The sequence below is a fragment of the Triticum dicoccoides genome, chromosome 2B (assembly GCF_002162155.2).
Source record: "Triticum dicoccoides isolate Atlit2015 ecotype Zavitan chromosome 2B, WEW_v2.0, whole genome shotgun sequence".
NCBI lineage: Eukaryota > Viridiplantae > Streptophyta > Magnoliopsida > Poales > Poaceae > Triticum > Triticum dicoccoides.
The window spans coordinates 809672636-809695810 of NC_041383.1; the positions used below are offsets into that span (position 1 = coordinate 809672636).

A 23175-nucleotide genomic window follows, 5' to 3' on the forward strand; every position below is an offset into this window, starting at 1 on the left:
GGAGTCCTATGTGGCTGTTATCCGGACTCTCGCAAAGCGCCCCCCACTTTGCTTTCAATTTGCGGGAAAAAGTGCGTCAGGGGTGGATGGCGGACCGATACATGCCTGTGTTGGATGGCAAAACATGTATGCAGCATGCAGCCCGGACATACGCGGGCGGTTTGAGGATCGGCGATGGAGAAGTCCGTAGTGACGTCTTCGGTTGCGGGTCTCACCGCTCACCTCATTGGTTGCCTCCGCGGGTGTCGTTGGCAAAACGGACTATTGTTGCCCCAATTGTTGTCACCATGGGCCTGGGGTAGCTCCATCTCGTGGTTGGATGTTTGGACCGGCGAGTGACGACGACATTTGTTTTGAATACGAAACTGCTCTGCGTAAGATTAATTTTCGTCGGATAGCTACACAACCAGACTGCAAGTGCTATGGCCCACAAACCGGATCATCTACAATTATTCTCTAATCGTACATGTCGGACGGGAATTGATCGTATGTATAGCAAGGTCGTTTTGAATAACACAATAGGTACACATGAGTCGCGTGAAAACGATATTTGGGCCAGCCAATTTCGGATGAACGAAGCAATAGCCGCCGGACGAAAGGAAAGAGCAACCGTCGGCTCGTCGGAGATCTTAGGGTGGCAGGCTAACCGATATGTTGTAAAAAAAATTTTGTAGATAAAATAAAAAAAGGATGTAGATCAAGATCGTTGAGTGTGTGGACAGGCGGGGAGTGGGGACGAACGAATACAATCGCGTGGTGTGCAGGGGCCTCCACCACCGCGTGAATACGGCCATGCGCCCATACGTGTCAGACTGATCCAGACGGCGGGCGTGCGTACAGGTACAGATCAGGTCGTTACGCCTAGGGTCATCACGTACTACGTCTATGTTGCTTGCTCCCGTCCCGTCCTTTGCATTTGCTGATTGACCTCGATCACCTTTTGCTTTACTAGGTTCGTTTGCTGTGGCTCTGGGTCCCATTTGCTGATTGATGGACAAAAGAAAAAGTGTAGGCACAGGCAAATCATGCTTGCCCACAGCCAGAGCCGGTGCCGGTGCCGCGCCCGTCGTCGTCGCGCAATGTTATCATCATTTCTGTGAAATCCTACTAGACCGGGCTCTTTTCTCCATCGGCGGAGCGTGCGTGCGTGCGTGAAAAGACCATGCACGCATGCATCGGGTTGCTTGATCGGTCGCCTTTTTCTTAGAACTGCCATCGATCTTGCATTTTATTCATCTTGGAGGATAACATCTGATTGCAAAATGTCAATCAGAAATTCAGGGATAGCAAAGAGAGAAAGGAAGTCTGCATCTAAACCTAGAGCTCCTTTAGCACATGTATGAGCAGCAATATTTGCTTCTCGTCCGGTCCATCTTAGCACAAAACCCTGGAAATGTTGAAGATAAGTACGCATCTCCGAGACAATGTGGCTCCCGATCGATATATCAGTAACCTGCTCCAACGAGGAAACCAGAGCTTGACAATCTGTTTCAATGATGACTTGCGCGTAGCCCTCCACCACCAGTTCGCAGGCGAGACTGCGTGTGTATTTCGGAACGGCCATTAATTTTCATTCTTCATTTCCGGGCGCACGCAGCTGCCTGGACCTGACACGCTGCGCGCTCTACTCCACGGCGCTACTGTATATAAGCTGCTTGTTCTCGTCCCTTCTTTTGCTTTCTTCCTCCCCCTACCCGTGAAGTGACCTGGTTACCGGCCAGTCCATTTCGAGTGATTTACGGAAGAAAGTTCGTTAGGGCCGTGTCGTGTCAAGTAGCAGTACGTGGTGCGTCATATTCGAAACTACTACAGTAGTATAGTAGTAGGTGGTCAGGACGAGAAAAGGGACGGTCGAGACGAGACAGTGGAAAGCGCAGGCAGATTATTTACATCTGTCGCACAGTGTCGATTGACTCTTTTTTGCGATCGCTGTCGCTGCAAGAGAGAGCGCGCGTGACGTGTCGCCGCCCACAGTGATTTCGTCGCCTCTCTTCCCTTTTTGTGTGTGGTGTGGAGGTGCGGTGCTCTTCTCGTCCCTAGCGAGTGGCCAGTGGCGATGTCGACATCACCTCACCTTCTTAGACTAACGAATAATTCCCTGACATGGCAATATTCGGTCCCCTTGATCCGGGTTGAGGAAAGGTGTGGGGCGCCCGCGCACCCTGTGCACCCTGTCGTTGCTGCGCCTGCCCGTGCAACCGGGAGCAACTAGTATAGAATCTGAGCATATGATGCAAAAATAGAAAAATGGATCTGTACCATTGGATGGAAGATTGATGGCCCAGATTCGGGTGGGGCGTTGTATGCGCAAACTTTGCAAAAAAGACCGTCCTCAAAAGCTAATTTGGTCCTGATGCCCCTCCCGTTCAAACCCAAATCCCCTGGCATGAACAGATTTTCCCCCGAGGGCGGCGGCGTGGGCGACCCGGATCCCTTCTCAAGCTAGCTGAGTACTCCCTCCTCCAGATCTCTCGATGGCTCCTTGCCGTTGTGTGCCTGGCGGCCCAGAGAGGCGGACTAGATCGAGCTCGTCAGCCACCAACCACCGCCCCACACTCTCCTCGTCGCAGCCTCCCTTCTGAAGGTCCGATGGATCTGGGTTCGTTGCCTCCTCTCCCCCCCCCCTCTCTCTCTAAGGCTCCAGTAATATCTCGCGTCCTCCTCCCCCCCAATCGGCGGCAAGCCGGTTGTGGTCTCCTCAGCTCCTTCCAGACTGGCCGTGTGACGAGGTGCTTCATTTTTCTAGTAAGTAGATTTTAACTTTTATTTTGTAGTAATTTTGTGCTACAGTCCAACTTTATTATCAATTATATTAAGCAAAACTCTCACCTCTGTTTAAAAACAATTGTAGATAAAACAAAAAAAGGATGTAGATCAAGATCGTTGAGTGTCTGGACAAGCGGGGACTAGGGACGAACGAATACAATCGCGTGTTGTGCAGGGGCCTCCACGACCGCGTGAATACGGCCATGCGCCCATACGTGTCGCCCGGCTCGGCTCTTTTTTTTTGCATGGTAATACATGTCTCTTTTATATCATAAGGATCATAGTACAAGTCACGTACAAACCGACCTGGCAAAACTGAAAGGACAGCAAAATGCTAGCCTTTGCACAAAGAAACAACAACCAAAAAATAAAAACAATCAAGACCGAAGAAACCTTCGAACTTGACATTAACGCCCGTCACAGGCCTCCGGGACCACCGTAGCAGCCGTCAAAGGAAACAATGACGGATCACCTTCACACCCGAGGTCGAAGCGGCTCCATCGCTGATATGCAGCTTTGCGGACCTCCAAGGTGGTTCACCAAAAGCGAAACCATTATCGTTGAACGAATCAGACCGGGGCAACACCCCGGACACGCCATCGAACTCCAGATCTTGCATCCCCACATGACTAAGACGCCGGAGGAGAAAACCATACTTGCCATCCACGAACCACGAACCCAGCACACGATCTACCATCTTCCAGATGCCGCCGATGCAGACCACAATCTGCATCCGCTCCTGGACTACCTCCCAAGCTCCGCGCCGGCGCTGGAGCAAACGCCGTCGGAATGGCGGAGCCCGAGGACACAGGTCCACCACGAGGATGTCGCCGCCGCCACACAATCCTTGCTTGAACAAACTGATTTCCAAATCCATCCCCAAGGACAGGACCGATCGCCTCGTCGGGGTAGGATCTAAAAAAACTTTATTCAGCGCCGCCATCATCGCCGCCGAAGTAAAAACGATGAACAACTTAAAAACCTAAACTACGAGAGCCTAAAAAACGATCCACGTGCGTGGATCTGGCGATCCCTCTCACTACCAATGACCGAAGCCGCCGGCGGAGGGGAGCTGCCGGAGGCCGGCGGCGGAAGCGAGTCCTTTGGCGGAAGAAGCTAGATCGCCTTTTTCTTTCTTCAGGAGAAAGAAAAGCGAACCGTTCCTGGCGACGCCCGGCTCTTTCCCAACTGAACTGACTGATCCAGACCATGGACGTGCGTACTGGTACAGATCAGGTCGTTACGCCTACGTCACGTAGTACGTAGATGAGACTACATCTACGTTGCTTGTTCCCGTCCCTTCGTTTTGCATTTGCTGTTGATCTCCACTCCATCACCTTTGCTGGAGTAGTTTCTTTTGCTGGGGCTCTGGGTGGGTGGAAGAGCGCGAGCGTGACGTGTAGCCGCCCACAGTGCTCGATCTCGTCTCTTTCTTCCTTTGTGGCCCATGGACCAGAGCGTGGCCACATGCGATGTACACATCTCCTTACCTTGGGCTAACAAAGAGGTAATAGCACCCGAGGTACCCTAACTTGCACACAATGTGATGATCTAGTTCTAAAGTTGCAAAACTAGACCAACCCATACCCCAACTTGCATCCAATGTGATGATTTAGTCCCAGGCCAATCAGAGCTCGCCAATTGGCTGGGCTGGTCAGCGCTGGCAGTTTTGCACAAAAACCCCTTGCCGTTTCCCTGATTCAACCCGCAGTTACCCCCACCTGAATTAAATCTGTCGGAGGAATCCACTTCACGTCCGGTCCTGCAGCAGCGATGGAGGGCAAGGAGGAGGACGTGCGGCTCGGGGCGAACAAGTACTCGGAGCGTCAGCCCATCGGCACGGCGGCGCAGGGGTCCGAGGACAAGGACTACAAGGAGCCCCCGCCGGCGCCGCTGTTCGAGCCCGGCGAGCTCAAGTCCTGGTCCTTCTACCGCGCCGGCATCGCCGAGTTCATGGCCACCTTCCTCTTCCTCTACGTCACCATCCTCACCGTGATGGGCTACAGCGGCGCCACCTCTAAGTGCGCCACCGTCGGCATCCAGGGCATCGCCTGGTCCTTCGGCGGCATGATCTTCGCCCTCGTCTACTGCACCGCCGGCATCTCCGGTACTGTTCCTTGCTCTCCGCTTCGTTCTTGTAGCTTTTTTGCTGTGCGTGGTAAGGGCATCTCCAGCCGCGCCCCCAACAAGCCCCCCCAGGCCACTTTTTCGGTGCCGGCGCCGAAAAAACGGCCCAGTCGCGCCCCCGGGACGCCGAAAATCGCCGGTTCGGACCTTTTTTCCGCCCGGCGGTCACAGGCCGAACCCGGCGCGCTGGGGAGCCGTTGGGGGCTCCGGCGCTAGGGAAAAGCACGCCTGGCCCACACCGACAGGGGAAAAGTCAAGGTTTTCTTCCCCCCGACTCGCCTCGCACCCCCGCGCCCTCGGCCACCACTAGCTATATCCCGGCGACGGCCGCCGGCCTATTCCGCTAGATAGCCATTCCCCGCCAGAAAATAGCAGCGCTTCGCCGCGGCAGCCCCTCCCGCAGCAGCTGGGCGTTTTCGGCCGCTGTTTCCGGCCGCGGAGGCGCGGTTTAATGGCGGGTACACGCCCATCGAGCGCTAGGTGTTCGGTGTTTTGACTGTGTCGGTGATGGACTCTGATGAGGAGGAAGAGCTCGCCACGCTGCTGGAGGAGGAAGCCGCGGCCGACGTCCAGGAAGAAGAGCATCTGATGGTGCTCGCCGCCCTCGCCCAGCTGCTGGCGAGCAATGAAAAGCCGCGTCGAGGTGGCTCGGCGCCGGGGCGGGTGAAAGCAAAGAACCGACATCGTCTACACGGCTACTGCATGCTCTACTCCGACTACTTCGCCGATGCTCCACTTCATGGCGAGAGAACATTTCGGCGCCGTTATCGGATGAGCCGAAAGCTCTTCCTCAGGATTGTGAATTCCATCCGGGAGTTCGACAACTACTTCAAGTGCAAGATGGATTGCACTGGCGCTCTTGGATTCACCTCCATCCAGAAGTGCACGACAGCGATAAGGATGCTTGCATATGGAGCTCCCAGTGATTCACTCGACGACTATGGGCGCATGGCCGAGTCCACCAGCATAGAGTGTTTCTACAAGTTCTGTCGGGCAGTGGTGGCAGTGTTTGGGCCACAATACTTGAGAACACCCAATGCGGAAGACACTGCTCGGATCCTAGCCCAGAATGCAGCAAGAGGATTTCCTGGGATGCTTGGAAGCATCGACTGCATGCATTAGAAATGGAAGAACTGCCCATTTGGTTGGCAGGGGATGTACAAAGGTGCCAAAGGCGGTTGCAGTGTGGTGCTTGAGACGGTAGCCACACAGGACCTCTGGATTTGGCACTCATTCTTTGGTATGCCAGGAACTCACAATGACATCAACGTGCTGCAGTGCTCTCCTGTTTTTGCCAAGCTCGTTGAGGGCCATTCTCCTCCGGTGAACTTCGAGATCAATGGGCACCAATACAACAAGGGGTACTATCTAGCTGACGGCATCTATCCGAGATGGTCGACATTTGTGAAGACGATCTCAAACCTTGTGGCAGGAGGCAAGGACGTCTGGTTTGCGAAGGTTCAGGAGGCTTGCAGGAAGGATGTCGAGCGGGCATTTGGTGTGCTCCAATCTCGATTCGCTGTTGTTCGGTACCCCGCTCAGACCTGGTCGAAAGATCAAATGTGGGAGATCATGACTTGCTGTGTCATCTTGCACAACATGATCATCGAGAGCGAGCAAGAAGATCCAGTGTTTGACACTGAACCATACTACAGGCAGGGTCCTCTAGCCGAAGTTGATCACCAGCTACCGGCAACTTGGACTGCCTATCTCAGTATGCGTCAGGAGATCCGAGACCCACAGGTGCATCATCAACTGCAGAAAGATCTGATTGAGCACCTATGGAGGCTCAAGGGGGACGCCGTGCGATGAAATACAAGTTTTTATTTGTTGAACTATATAATTTGTATTGAACTATTTGTTGTTGTAGTATTTTGTTGAAGTATTTGATTTTTCTGTGATGAAATATGTGTGTGTTGATAATTGAACACCGAAACCACGCCGAATATGGGCCTATTCTCGCCCATATGGGCCATTTATTCGCTGAAATTGGGCTGCAAAGTGGGCCAATTTCGGCGCCTGGGGGCGAGCTGGGGGCGACGACTGGGTGCAAAACCGCCCCCAGCGCCGAGTGTATCCCCGGCTCGCCCCCACGCGGCGCTTTTAGACGCCCCCTGGGGGCCAACGGCTGGAGATGCCCTAAGGGATGGTGTTGGGGAACGTAGTAATTTTAAAAAAATTCCTACACACACGCAAGATCATGGTGAAGGCATGGCAACGAGAGGGGAGAGTGTTGTCCACGTACCCTCGTAGACCGTAAGCGGAAGCGTTAGCACAACGCGGTTGATGTAGTCGTACGTCTTCACGATCCGACCGATCCAAGCACCGAACGTACGGCACCTCCGAGTTCAGCACACGTTCAGCTCGATGACGATCCCCGGGCTCCGATCCAGCAAAGCTTCGGGGATGAGTTCCGTCAGCACGACGGCGTGGTGACGATGATGATGTTCTACCGGCGCAGGGCTTCGCCTAAACTCCGCGACAATATGACCAAGGTGGAATATGGTGGAGGGGGGCACCGCACACGGCTAAGGAACGATCCATAGATCAACTTGTGTGTTCTAGGGTGCCCACCTGCCCCCGTATATAAAGGAGCCAAGGGGGAGGGGGCGGCCGGCCAAGGAGGGCGCGCCAAGGGGGAGTCGTACTCCCACCGGGAGTAGGACTCCCTTCTTTCCTAGTTGGAGTAGGAGAAGGGGGAAGGAGGAGGAAGAGGGGAAGGAAAGAGGGGGGGGGGGGCGCCGCCCCCTTCTCCTTGTCCTATTCGGACTAGGGAGGGGAGGGGGCGCAGCCCACCTCTTGCCTCCTCTCCTCTTCTCCCTTAGAGCCCATGAAGGCCCAATAACCCCCGGGAGGGTTCCGGTAACCCCCCGGTACTCCGGTAAAATGCCGATTTCACCCGGAACACTTCCGATGTCCAAACTGTTGGAAATATGCCCTAGAGGCAATAATAAAAGTATTATTATTATATTTCCTTGTTCATGATAATTGTCTTTTATTCATGCTATAACTGTATTATCCGGAAATCGTAATACACGTGTGAATACATAGACCACAATATGTCCCTAGTGAGCCTCTAGTTGACTAGCTCGTTGTGATCAACAGATAGTCATGGTTTCCTGGCTATGGACATTGGATGTCGTTGATAACGGGATCACATCATTAGGAGAATGATGTGATGGACAAGACCCAATCCTAAGACTAGCACAAAAGATCGTGTAGTTCATTTGCTAGAGCTTTGCCAATGTCAAGTATCTCTTCCTTCGACCATGAGAGCGTGTAACTCCTGGATACCGTAGGAGTGCTTTGGGTGTATCAAACGTCACAATGTAACTGGGTGACTATAAAGATGCACTACAGGTATCTCCGAAAGTATCTATTGTTTTATGCGGATCGAGACTGGGATTTGTCACTCCGTGTAAACGGAGAGGTATCTCTGGGCCCACTCAGTAGGACATCATCATATGCGCAATGTGACCAAGGAGTTGATCACGGGATGATGTGTTACGGAACGAGTAAAGTGACTTGCCGGTAACGAGATTGAACAAGGTATTGGATACCGACGATCGAATCTCGGGCAAGTAACATACCGATAGACAAAGGGAATTGAATACGGGATTGATTAAGTCCTTGACATCGTGGTTCATCCGATGAGATCATCGTGGAACATGTGGGAGCCATCATGGGTATCCAGATCCCGCTGTTGGTTATTGACCGAAGAACGTCTCGGTCATGTCTACATGTCTCCCGAACCCGTAGGGTCTACACACTTAAGGTTCGATGACGCTAGGGTTATAAAGGAAGTTTGTGTGTGGTTACCGAATGTTGTTCGGAGTCCCGGATGAGATCCCGGACGTCACGAGGAGTTCCGGAATGGTCCGGAGGTAAAGATTTATATATGGGAGGTCCTATTTTGGCCACCGGAAAATGTTCGGGATTTTTCGGTATTGTACCGGGAAGGTTCTAGAAGGTTCCGGAGTGGGGCCCACCTGCATGGGGGGACCCACATGGACGTGGGTAGTGGGGGCAAGGCCCCACACCCCTGGTCAAGGCGCACCAAGATCCCCCCTTAGAAGGAATAAGATCATATCCCGAAGGGATAAGATCAAGATCCCTAAAAAGGGGGGATAACAATCGGTGGGGAAGGAAATAATGAGATTTCTTTCCTCCCACCTTGGCCAACGCCCCAATGGACTTGGAGGGCAAGAAACCAGCCCCTCCACCCCTATACATAGTGGGGAGGCGCATGGGAGCTATACACGAAGTTCTGGCGCAGCCCTCCCCCTCTCCCAAGTCGTCCTCCTCTCCCGTGGTGCTTGGCGAAGCCCTGCTGGATTGCCACGCTCCTCCATCACCACCACGCCATTGTGCTGCTGTTGGATGGAGTCTTCCTCAACCTCTTCCTCTCTCCTTGCTGGATCAAGGCGTGGGAGACGTCACCGGGCTGTACGTGTGTTGAACGCGGAGGTGCCGTCCGTTCGGCACTAGGATCATCGGTGATTTGAATCACGACGAGTACGACTCCATCAACCCCGTTCACTTGAACGCTTCCGCTTAGCGATCTACAAGGGTATGTAGATGCACTCTCTTTCTACTCGTTGCTGGTCTCTCCATAGATAGATCTTGGTGACACGTAGGAAAATTTTGAATTTCTGCTACGTTCCCCAACAGTGGCATCATGAGCTAGGTCTATTGCGTAGATTCTTTGCACGAGTAGAACACAAAGTAGTTGTGGGCGTTGATGTTGTTCAATATTCTTACCGTTACTAGTCCAATCTTGTTTCGACGGTATTGTGGGATGAAGCAGCCCGGACCGACCTTACACGTACTCTTACGTGAGACAGGTTCCACCGATTGACATGCACTTGGTGCATAAGGTGGCTAGCGGGTGCCAGTCTCTCCCACTTTAGTCGGAACGGATTCGATGAAAAGGGTCCTTATGAAGGGTAAATAGCAATTGGCATATCACGTTGTGGTCTTGCGTAGGTAAGAAACGTTCTTACTAGAAACCCATAGCAGCCACGTAAAACATGCAACAACAATTAGAGGACGTCTAACTTGTTTTTGCAGGGTATGCTTTGTGATGTGATATGGCCAACAAGAATGTGGTGAATAATATGTGATGTATGAGATTGATCATGTTCTTGTAATAGGATTCACGACTTGCATGTCGATGAGTATGACAACCGGCAGGAGCCATAGGAGTTGTCTTTATTTATTGTATGACCTGCGTGTCATTGAAGAATGCCATGTAAACTACTTTACTTTATTGCTAAACGCGTTAGTCATAGAAGTAGAAGTAGTTGTTGGCGTGACAACTTCATGAAGACACGATGATGGAGATCATGATGATGGAGATCATGGTGTCATGCCGGTGACAAGATGATCATGGAGCCCCGAAGATGAAGATCAAAGGAGCTATATGATATTGGCCATATCATGTCACTACACTATTTGATTGCATGTGATGTTTATCATGTTTATGCATCTTGTTTACTTAGGACGACGGTAGTAAATAAGATGATCCCTTACAAAATTTCAAGAAGTGTTCTCCCCTAACTGTGCACCGTTGCTACAGTTCGTCGCTTCTAAGCACCACGTGATGATCGGGTGTGATGGATTCTTACGTTCACATACAACGGGTGTAAGACAGTTTTACACAGCAAAAACACTTAGGGTTAACTTGACGAGCCTAGCATGTGCAGACATGGCCTCGGAACACGGAGACCGAAAGGTCGAGCATGAGTCGTATAGTAGATACGATCAACATGAAGATGTTCACCGACGTTAACTAGTCCGTCTCACGTGATGATCGGACACGGGCTAGTTGACTCGGATCATGTGATCACTTAGATGACCAGAGGGATGTCTATCTGAGTGGGAGTTCATAAGATGAACTTAATTATCCTGAACATAGTCAAAAGACCTTTTGCAAATTATGTCGTAGTTCACGCTATAGTTCTACTGTTTTAGTTATGTTCCTAGAGAAAATATAGTTGAAAGTTGACAGTAGCAATTATGCGGACAGTAGAAAGCTTATGTCCTTAATGCACCGCTCAGTGTGCTGAACCCCAAACGTCGTTTGTGGATGTTGCGTACATCAGACATACACGTTTTGATAACTACGTGATAGTTCAGTTAAACGGTTTAGAGTTGAGGCACCAAAGACGTTTTTCGAAACGTCGCGGAACATATGAGATGTTTCGAGGGCTGAAATTGGGATTTCAGGCTCGTGCCCACGTCAAGAGGTATGAGACCTCCGACGATTTTCTTAGCCTGCAAACTAAGGGAGAAAAGCTCAATCGTTGAGCTTGTGCTCAGATTGTCTGAGTGCAACAATCACTTGAATCGAGTGGGAGTTGATCTTCCAGATAAGATGGTGATGTTTCTCCAAAGTCATTGCCACCAAGCTGCTAGAGCTTCGTGATGAACTATAACATATCAGGGATAGACATGATGATCCTTGAGGTATTCACGATGTTTGACACCGCGAAAGTAGAAATCAAGAAGGAGCATCAATTGTTGATGGTTGGTGAAACCACTAGTTTCAAGAAGGGCAAGGGCAAGAAGGGATACTTCATGAAACGGCAAATCAGCTGCTGCACCAGTGAAGAAACCCGAGGTTGAACCCAAACCCGAGACTAAGTGCTTCTGTGATAAGGGGAATAGTCGCTAGAGCAGAATTACCCTAGATACTTGGTAGATAAGAAGGCTGGCAAGGTCGATAGAAGTATATTGGATATACATTATGTTAATGTGTACTTTACTAGTACTCCTAGTAGCACCAGGGTATAAGATACCGGTTCGGTTGCTAAGTGTTAGTAACTCGAAATAAAGAGCTACGGAATAAACGGAGACTAGCTAAAGGTGAGCTGACGATATGTGTTGGAAGTGTTTCCAAGTTTGATGTGATCAAACATCGCACGCTCCCTCTACCATCAAGATTAGTATTAAACCTGAATAATTGTCATTTGGTGCTTGCGTTGAGCATAGACATGATTGGATTATGTCTATCGCAATACGGTTATTCATTTAAGGAGAATAATGATTACTCTATTTATTTGAATAAAACCTTCAATGGTCTTGCACCTAAAGGAATGGTTTATTGAATCTCGATCGTAATGATACACATTTTCATGCCAAAAGATATAAGATAGTAATGATAGTACCACTTACTTGTGGCACTGCCATGTAAGTCATAATGGTATAAAACGCATGAAGAAGCTCCATGTTGATGGATCTTTGGACTCACTCGTTTTAGAAAAGTTTGAGACATGCGAACCATGTCTATTTGTGTATACGCATGAAGAAACTCCATGCAGATGGATCGTTTGGACTCACTTGATTTTGAATCACTTGAGATATGCAAATCATACCACATGGGGAAGATGACTGAAAAGCCTCGTTTTCAGTAAGATGGAACAAGATAGCAACTTGTTGGAAGTAACACATTTTGATGTATCCAATCCAATGAGTGCTGAGGCATGAAGTGAATATCGTTATGATCTTACTTCATAGATGATTCGAGTAGATGTTGAGAATATTTACTTGATGAAATACAAGTCTGAATTATTGAATGGTTCAAGTAATTTCAGAGTGAAGTAGAAGATCATTGTGACAAGAGGATAAAATGTCTATGATGTGAATATCTAAGTTACGAGTTTTGGCACACAATTAAGACATTGTGGAAATTGTTTCGCAATTAATACCGCCTGGAACACCATAGTGTGATGGTGTGTCCGAACATCATAGTTGCACCCTATTGGATATGGTGCGTACCATGATGTCTCTTATCGAATTACCACTATTGTCCATGGGTTAGGCATTAGAGACAACCACATTCACTTTAAATAGGGCACCACGTAATTCTGATGAGATGACACCGTATGAATTATGGTTTAGAGAAACCTAAGTTGTCGTTTCTTAAAAGTTTGGGGCTGCGACGCTTATATGAAAAAGTTTCAGGTTGATAAGCTCGAACCCAAAGCGGATAAAATGCATCTTCATAGGAAACCCAAAACAGTTGGGTATACCTCCTAATTCAGATCCGAAAGCAATATGGATTGTTTCTAGAATCGGGTCCTTTCTCGAGGAAAAGTTTCTCTCGAAAGAATTGAGTGGGAGGATGGTGGAGACTTGATGAGGTTATTGAACCGTCTCTTCAACTAGTGTGTGACAGGGCACAGGGAGTTGTTCCTGTGGCACCTACACCAATTGAAGTGGAAGCTTATGATATTGATCATGAAACTTCGGATCAAGTCACTCCCAAGCCTCATAGGATGACAAGGATGCGTACTACTTCAGAGTGGTACGTAATCCTGTCTTGAAGGTCATGTTGCTAGACAACAATGAACCTACGAGCTATGGAGAAGCGATGGTGGGCCCGGATTCCGATAAATGGCTTGAGGCCATAAAATCCGAGAGAGGATCCATGTATGAAAACAAAGTGTAGACTTTGGCAGAATGGCTCGATGGTCGTAAGGCTAATGAGTACAGATGGATTTCAAAAGGAAGACGGACAATGATGGTAAAAGTCACCATTAAGAAAGCTCGACTTGTCGTTAAGATGTTTTCCGACAAGTTCAAGGAGTTGACTACGATGAGATTTTCTCACTCGTAGCGATGCTAAGAGTCTGTTGGAATTATATTAGCGATTACTACATTATTTATGAAATCTTGCAGATAGGATGTCAAAACATTGTTTCCTCGACGATTTTAATGAGGAAAGGTTGTATGTGATACAACCGTAAGGTTTTGTCAATCCCGAAAGATGCTAATAAGTATGCAAAGCTCCAGCAATCCTTCTAAGGACTGGAGTGAGCATCTCGGAGTTGGAATGTATGCTTTGATGATGATCAAAAATTTTGGGTTTGTACAAAGTTTATGAGAAACTTGTATTTCCAAAGAAGTGAGTGGGAGCACTATAGAATTTCTGATGAGTATATGTTGTTGACATATTGTTGATCAGAAATGACGTAGAATTTCTGGAAAGCATATAGGGTTATTTTGAAAGTGTTTTTCATTGGAAAGCCTGGATTAAGCTACTTGAACATTGAGCATCAAGATCTATAAGGATAGATCAAAATGCTTAATAATACTTTCAAATGAGCACATACCTTGACATGATCTTGAAGGTGTTCAAGATGGACCAGTCAAAGAAGGAGTTCTTGCCTGAGTTGTAAGGTACGAAGTTAAGACTTAAAGCTCGACCACGGCAGAATAGAGAGAAAGGACGAAGGTCGTCCCCTATGCTTAAGACGTAGGCTCTTCAGTATGCTATGCTCTGTACCGCACCTGAAGTGTGCCTTGCCATGAGTCAGTCAAGGGGTACAAGAGTGATCCAAGGATGGCTCACAGGACAGCGGTCAAAGTTATCCTTAGTAACTAGTGGACTAAGGAATTTTCTCGATTATGGAGGTGGTAAAAGAGTTCGTCGTAAAGGTTACGACGATGCAAGCTTGACACCTATCCGGATAGCTCTGAGTAGAGAGACCGGATACATATAATGGAGCAATAATTTAGAATAGCTCCAAGTAGAACAGTTGTTTGGAATAGCTCCAAATAGAGCGTGGTAGCTGCATCTAGGAGATGACATAGAGATTTGTAAAGCACACACGGATCTGAAAGGTTCAGACCCGTTGACTAAAACCTCTCTCACAAGCAACATGATCAAACATAAAACTCATTGAGTGTTAATCACATAGTGATGTGAACTAGACTACTGACTCTAGTAAACTCTTGGGTATTAGTCACATGGCGATGTGACCTGTGAGTGTTAATCACATGGCGATGTGAACTTGATTATTGACTTTAGTGCAAGTGGGAGACTGTTGGAAATATGCCCTAGAGGCAATAATAAAAGTATTATTATTATATTTCCTTGTTCATGATAATTGTCTTTTATTCATGCTATAACTGTATTATCCGGAAATCGTAATACACGTGTGAATACATAGACCACAATATGTCCCTAGTGAGCCTCTAGTTGACTAGCTCGTTGTGATCAACAGATAGTCATGGTTTCCTGGCTATGGACATTGGATGTCGTTGATAACGGGATCACATCATTAGGAGAATGATGTGATGGACAAGACCCAATCCTAAGACTAGCACAAAAGATCGTGTAGTTCATTTGCTAGAGCTTTGCCAATGTCAAGTATCTCTTCCTTCGACCATGAGAGCGTGTAACTCCTGGATACCGTAGGAGTGCTTTGGGTGTATCAAACGTCACAACGTAACTGGGTGACTATAAAGGTGCACTACAGGTATCTCCGAAAGTATCTATTATTTTATGCGGATCGAGACTGGGATTTGTCACTCCGTGTAAACGGAGAGGTATCTCTGGGCCCACTCGGTAGGACATCATCATATGCGCAATGTGACCAAGGAGTTGATCACGGGATGATGTGTTACGGAACAAGTAAAGTGACTTGCCGGTAACGAGATTGAACAAGGTATTGGATACCGACGATCGAATCTCGGGCAAGTAACATACCGATAGACAAAGGGAATTGAATACGGGATTGATTAAGTCCTTGACATCGTGGTTCATCCGATGAGATCATCGTGGAACATGTGGGAGCCATCATGGGTATCCAGATCCCGCTGTTGGTTATTGACCGGAGAACGTCTCGGTCATGTCTACATGTCTCCCGAACCCGTAGGGTCTACACACTTAAGGTTCGATGACGCTAGGGTTATAAAGGAAGTTTGTATGTGGTTACCGAATGTTGTTCGGAGTCTCGGATGAGATCCCGGACGTCACGAGGAGTTCCGGAATGGTCCGGAGGTAAAGATTTATATATGGGAAGTCCTATTTTGGCCACCGGAAAATGTTCGGGATTTTTCGGTATTGTACCGGGAAGGTTCTAGAAGGTTCCGAAGTGGGGCCCACCTGCATAGGGGGACCCACATGGACGTGGGTAGTGGGGGCAAGGCCCCACACCCCTGGTCAAGGCGCACCAAGATCCCCCCTTAGAAGGAATAAGATCATATCCCGAAGGGATAAGATCAAGATCCCTAAAAAGGGGGGATAACAATCGGTGGGGAAGGAAATAATGAGATTTCTTTCCTCCCACCTTGGCCAACGCCCCAATGGACTTGGAGGGCAAGAAACCAGCCCCTCCACCCCTATATATAGTGGGGAGGCGCATGGGAGCTATACACGAAGTTCTGGCGCAGCCCTCCCCCTCTCCCAAGTCGTCCTCCTCTCCCGTGGTGCTTCGCGAAGCCCTGCTGGATTGCCACGCTCCTCCATCACCACCACGTCGTTGTGCTGCTGTTGGATGGAGTCTTCCTCAACCTCTCCCTCTCTCCTTGCTGGATCAAGGCGTGGGAGACGTCACCGGGCTGTACGTGTGTTGAACGCGGAGGTGCCGTCCGTTCGGCACTAGGATCATCGGTGATTTGAATCACGACGAGTACGACTCATCAACCCCGTTCACTTGAACGCTTCCGCTTAGCAATCTACAAGGGTATGTAGATGCACTCTCTTTCTACTCGTTGCTGGTCTCTCCATAGATAGATCTTGGTGACACGTAGGAAAATTTTGAATTTCTGCTACGTTCCCCAACACAAACATAGGCTTCCAATATATCAATCTTTATGTCTCGACCATTTCGAGACTCCTCGTCATGTCCGTGATCACATTCGGGACTTCGAACAAACTTCGGTACATCAAAACTTATAAACTCATAATAAAACTGTCATCGTAACGTTAAGCGTGCGGACCCTACGGGTTCGACAACTATGTAGACATGACCTAGAACTATTCTCGGTCAATAACCAATAGCGGAACCTGGATGCCCATATTGGTTCCTACATATTCTACGAAGATCTTTATCGGTCAAACCGCATAACAACATACGTTGTTCCCTTTGTCATCGGTATGTTACTTGCCCGAGATTTGATCGTCGGTATCCAATACCTAGTTCAATATCGTTACCGGCAAGTCTCTTTACTCGTTACGTAATGCATCATCCCGTAACCAACTCATTGGTCACATTGCTTGCAAGGCTTATAGTGATGTGCATTACCGAGAGGGCCCAGAGATACCTCTCCGACAATCAGAGTGACAAAACCTAATCTCGAAATACGCCAACTCAACATGTACCTTCGGAGACACCTGTAGTACTCCTTTATAATCACCCAGTTACGTTGTGACGTGTGGTAGTACCCAAAGTGTTCCTTCGGTAAACGGGAGTTGCATAATCTCATAGTTACAGGAACATGTATAAGTCATGAAGAAAGCAATAGCAATATACTAAACGATCAACTGCTAGGCTAACGGAATGGGTCATGTCAATCACATCATTCTCCTAATGATGTGATCCCGTTAATCAAATGACAACACATGTCTATGGTTAGGAAACATAACCATCCTTGATTAATGAGCTAGTCAAGTAGAGGCATACTAGTGACTAATGTATGTCTATGTATTCACACATGTATCATGTTTCCGGCTAATACAATTCTAGCATGAATAATAAACATTTATCATGATATGAGGAAATAAATAATAACTTTATTATTGCCTCTTGGGCATATTTCCTTCAGTCTCCCACTTGCACTAGAGTCAATAATCTGGATTACATAGTAATGATTCTAACACCCATGGAGTCTTGGAGCTGATCATGTTTTGCTCGTGAGAGAGGCTTAGTCAATGGGTCTGCAACATTCAGATCTGTATGTATCTTGCAAATTTCTATGTCTCCCACCTGGACTTTGTCCCGGATGGAATTGAAGCGTCTTTTGATGTGCTTGGTCCTCTTGTGAAATCTGGATTCCTTTGCCAAAGCAATTGCACCAGTATTGTCACAGAAGATCTTCATTGGTCCCGATGCACTAGGTATGACACCTAGATCGGAAATGAACTCCTTCATCCAGACTCCTTCATTTGCTGCTTCCGAAGCAGCTATGTACTCCGCTTCACATGTAGATCCCGCCACGACGCTTTGTTTAGAACTGCACCAACTTACAGCTCCACCGTTTAATAAAAACACGTATCCGGTTTGCGATTTAGAATCGTCCGGATCAGTGTCAAAGCTTGCATCGACGTAACCATTTACGACTAGCTCTTTGTCACCTCCATATACGAGAAACATATCCTTAGTCCTTTTCAGGTATTTCAGGATGTTCTTGACCGTTGTCCAGTGATCCACTCCTGGATTACTTTGGTACCTCCCTGCCAAACTTATTGCTAAGCATACGTCAGGTCTGGTACACAGCATTGCATACATGATAGAGCCTATGGCTGAAGCATAGGGAATATCTTTCATTTTCTCTCTATCTTCTGATGTGGTCGAGCATTGAGTTTGACTCAACTTCACACCTTTAAGCACGGGCAAGAAGCCTTTCTTTGCCTGATCCATTTTGAACTTTTTCAAAATTTTATCAAGGTATGTGCTTTGTGAAAGTCCTATTAAGCGTCTTGATCTATCTCTATAGATCTTGATGCCCAATATGTAAGCAGCTTCACCTAGATCTTTCATTGAAAAACTTTTATTCAAGTATCCCTTTATGCTATCCAGAAATTCTATATCATTTCCAATTAACAATATGTCATCTACATATAATATCAGAAATGCTACAGAGCTCCTACTCACTTTCTTGTAAATACAGGCTTCTCCAAAAGTCTGTATAAAACCACATGCTTTGATCACACTATCAAAGCGTTTATTCCAACTCCGAGATGCTTGCACCAGTCCATAAATGGATCGCTGGAGCTTGCACACTTTGTCAGCACCTTTTGGATCAACAAAACCTTTTGGCTGCATCATATACAACTCTTCTTCCAGAAATTCATTCAAGAATGCAGTTTTGACATCCATTTGCTAGATTTCATAATCATGAAATGTAGCAATAGCTAACATGATTCAGACAGACTTAAGCATCGCTACGGGTGAGAAAGTCTCATCGTAGTCAACCCCTTGAACTTGTCGAAAACCTTTCGCAACAAGTCGAGCTTTATAGACAGTTATATTACCATCAGCGTCAGTCTTCTTCTTAAAGATCCATTTATTCTCAATGGCTTGCCGATCATCGGGCAAGTCAACCAAAGTCCATACTTTGTTCTCATACATGGATCCCATCTCAGATTTCATGGCCTCTAGCCATTTTGCGGAATCTGGGCTCATCATCGCTTCCTCATAGTTCGTAGGTTCATCATGGTCAAGTAACATGACCAGAATAGGATTACCGTACCACTCTGGTGCAGATCTTACTCTGGTAGACCTACGAGGTTCAGTAGAAACTTGATCCGAAGTTTCATGATCAATATCATTAGCTTCCTCACTAATTGGTGTAGTTGTCACAGGAACCGGTTCTTGTGATGAACTACTTTCCAACAAGGGAGTAGATACAGTTATCTCATCAAGTTCTACTTTCCTCCCACTCACTTCTTTCGAGAGAAACTCCTTCTCTAGAAAGGATCCAATTTTAGCAACAAAAATCTTGCCCTCAGATCTGTGATAGAAGGTGTACCCAATGGTCTCTTTTGGGTATCCTATGAAGACACATTTCTCCGATTTAGGTTCGAGCTTATCTGGTTGAAGTTTCTTCACATAAGCATCGCAGCCCCAAACTTTAATAAACGACAACTTTGGTTTCTTACCAAACCACAGTTCATAAGGCGTCGTCTCAACGGATTTTGATGGTGCCCTATTTAACGTGAATGCAACCGTCTCTAAAGCATAACCCCAAAACGATAGCGGTAAATCAGTAAGAGACATCATAGATCGCACCATATCTAGTAAAGTACGATTACGACGTTCGGACACACCATTTTGTTGTGGTGTTCCGGGTGTCGTGAGTTGCGAAACTATTCCGCATTGTTTCAAATGTAAACCAAACTCGTAACTCAAATATTCTCCTCCACGATCAGGTCGTAGAAATTTTATTTTCTTGTTACAATGATTTTCCACTTCACTCTGAAATTCTTTGAACTTTTCAAATGTTTCAGACTTGTGTTTCATCAAGTAGATATACCCATATCTGCTTAAGTCATCTGTGAAGGTGAGAAAATAACGATACCCGCCGCGAGCCTCAACATTCATTGGACCACAAACATCAGTATGTATGATTTCCAACAAATCAGTTGCTCGCTCCATAGTTCCGGAGAACGGCGTTTTAGTCATCTTGCCCATAAGGCACGGTTCGCAAGTACCAAGTGGTTCATAATCAAGTGATTCCAAAAGCCCATCAGTATGGAGTTTCTTCATGCGCTTTACACCGATATGACCTAAACGGCAGTGCCATAAATAAGTTGCACTATCATTATTAACTCTGCATCTTTTGGTTTCAACACTATGAATATGTGTAGCACTACTATCGAGATTCAATAAAAATAGACCACTCTTCAAGGGTGCATGACCATAAAAGATATTACTCATATAAATAGAACAACCATTATTCTCTGATTTAAATGAATAACTGTCTCGCATCAAACAAGATCCAGATATAATGTTCATGCTTAACGCTGGCACCAAATAACAATTATTTAGGTCTAAAACTAATCCTGATGGTAGATGTAGAGGTAGCGTGCCGACTGCGATCACATCGACTTTGGAACCATTTCCCACGCGCATCGTCACCTTGTCCTTAGCCAATCTTCGCTTAATCCGTAGTCCCTGTTTCCAGTTGCAAATATTAGCAACAGAACCAGTATCAAATACCCAGGTACTACTGCGAGCATTAGTAAGGTACACATCAATAACATGTATATCACACATACCTTTGTTCACTTTGCCATCCTTTTTATCCGCCAAATACTTGGGGCAGTTCCGTTTCCAGTGTCCAGTCTGCTTGCAGTAGATGCACTCAGTTTCAGGCTTTGGTCCAGACTTGGGTTTCTTCTCTTGAGCAGCAACTTGTTTGCTGTTCTTCTTGAAGTTCCCCTTCTTCTTCCCTTTGCCCTTTTTATTGAAACTGGTGGTCTTGTTAACCATCAACACTTGATGCTCCTTCTTGATTTCTACCTCCGCGGCTTTTAGCATTGCGAAGAGCTCGGGAATAGTCTTGTCTATCCCTTGCATATTATAGTTCATCACGAAGCTCTTGTAGCTTGGTGGCAGTGATTGGAGAATTCTGTCAATGACACTATCATCAGGAAGATTAACTCCCAGTTGAATCAAGTGATTATTATACCCAGACATTTTGAGTATGTGTTCACTGACAGAACTATTCTCCTCCATCTTGCAGCTATAGAACTTATTGGAGACTTCATATCTCTCAATCCGGGCATTTGCTTGAAATATTAACTTCAACTCCTGGAACATCTCATATGATCCATGACGTTCAAAACGTCATTGAAGTCCCGGTTCTAAGCCGTAAAGCATGGCACACTGAACTATCGAGTAGTCATCAGCTTTGCTCTGCCAGACGTTCTTAACATCGTCAGTTGCATCAGCAGCAGGCCTGGCACCCAGTGGTGCTTCCAGGACGTAATTCTTCTGTGCAGCAATGAGGATAATCCTCAGGTTACGGACCCAGTCCGTGTAATTGCTACCATCATCTTTCAACTTTGCTTTCTCAAGGAACGCATTAAAACTCCACGGAACAACAACACGAGCCATCTATCTACAACAAACATAGACAATCAAAATACTATCAGGTACTAAGTTCATGATAAATTTAAGTTCAATTAATCATATTACTAAAGAACTCCCACTTAGACAGACATCTCTCTTGTCATCTAAGTGATCACGTGATCCAAATCAACTAAACCATGTCCGATCATCACGTGAGATGGAGTAGTTTCAATGGTGAACATCAATATGTTGATCATATCTACTATATGATTCACGCTCGACCTTTCGGTCTCCGTGTTCCGAGGCCATATCTGTATATGCTAGGCTCGTCAAGTTTAACCCGAGTATTCCGCGTGTGCAACTGTTTTGCACCCGTTGTATTTGAACGTAGAGCCTATCACACCTGATCATCACGTGGTGTCTCAGCACGAAGAACTTTCGCAACGGTGCATACTCAGGGAGAACACTTCTTGATAATTAGTGAGAGATCATCTTAAAATGCTACCGTCAATCAAAGCAAGATAAGATGCATAAAGGATAAACATCACATGTAATCAATATAAGTGATATGATATGGCCATCATCATCTTGTGCTTGTGATCTCCATCTTCGAAGCACCGTCGTGATCACCATCGTCACCGGCGCGACACCTTGATCTCCATCGTAGCATCGTTGTCGTTACGCCATCTATTGCTTCTACGACTATCGCTACCGCTTAGTGATAAAGTAAAGCAATTACAGGGCGTTTGCATTTCATACAATAAAGCGACAACCATATGTCTCCTGCCAGTTGCCGATAACTTCGGTTACAAAACATGATCATCTCATACAATAAAATATAGCATCACGTCTTGACCATATCACATCACAACATGCCCTGCAAAAACAAGTTAGACGTCCTCTACTTTGTTGTTGCAAATTTTACGTGCCTGCTACGGGCTTAGCAAGAACCGTTCTTACCTACGCATCAAAACCACAACGATAGTTCGTCAAGTTAGTGTTGTTTTAACCTTCGCAAGGACCGGGCGTAGCCACACTCGGTTCAGCTAAAGTGAGAGAGACAGACACCCGCTAGTCACCTTTAAGCACGAGTGCTCGTAACGGTGAAACCAGTCTCGCGTAAGCGTACGCGTAATGTCGGTCCGGACCGCTTCATCTCACAATACCGCCGAGCCAAAGTATGACATGCTGGTAAGCAGTATGACTTGTATCGCCCACAAATCACTTGTGTTCTACTCGTGCATATGACATCTACGCATAAAACCTGGCTCGGATGCCACTGTTGGGGAACGTAGTAATTTCAAAAAAATTCCTACGCACACGCAAGATCATGGTGATGGCATGGCAACGAGAGGAGAGAGTGTTGTCCACATACCCTCGTAGACCGTAAGCGGAAGCGTTAGCACAACGCGGTTGATGTAGTCGTACGTCTTCACGATCCGACCGATCCAAGCACCGAACGTACGGCACCTCCGAGTTCAGCACACGTTCAACTCGATGATGATCCCCGGGCTCCGATCCAGCAAAGCTTCGGGGATAAGTTCCGTCAGCACGACGGTGTGGTGACGATGATGATGTTCTACCGGCGCAGGGCTTCGCCTAAACTCCGCGACGATATGACCGAGGTGGAATATGGTGGAGGGGGGCACCGCACAGGGCTAAGGAATGATCCGTAGATCAACTTGTGTGTTCTAGGGTGCCCCCTGCCCCTGTATATAAAGGAGCCAAGGGGGAGGGGGCGGCCGGCCAAGGAGGG

At 47.1% G+C, this 23175-nt stretch overlaps 1 protein-coding gene across 1 annotated transcript in view; it reads left to right on the forward strand.

Annotated features, from left to right (window-relative positions):
• The first annotated feature begins 4525 nt into the window (after positions 1-4525).
• The window catches only part of LOC119366493 (aquaporin PIP1-3/PIP1-4-like), a 21456-nt gene continuing 2806 nt past the window's right edge, over positions 4526-23175 (forward strand). Inside the window, exon 1 of the mRNA XM_037632238.1 lies at positions 4526-4873. Coding sequence (XP_037488135.1) covers positions 4540-4873 — 334 coding nt within the window. The 5' untranslated portion in view covers positions 4526-4539. The remainder of the gene's footprint in view (positions 4874-23175) is intronic.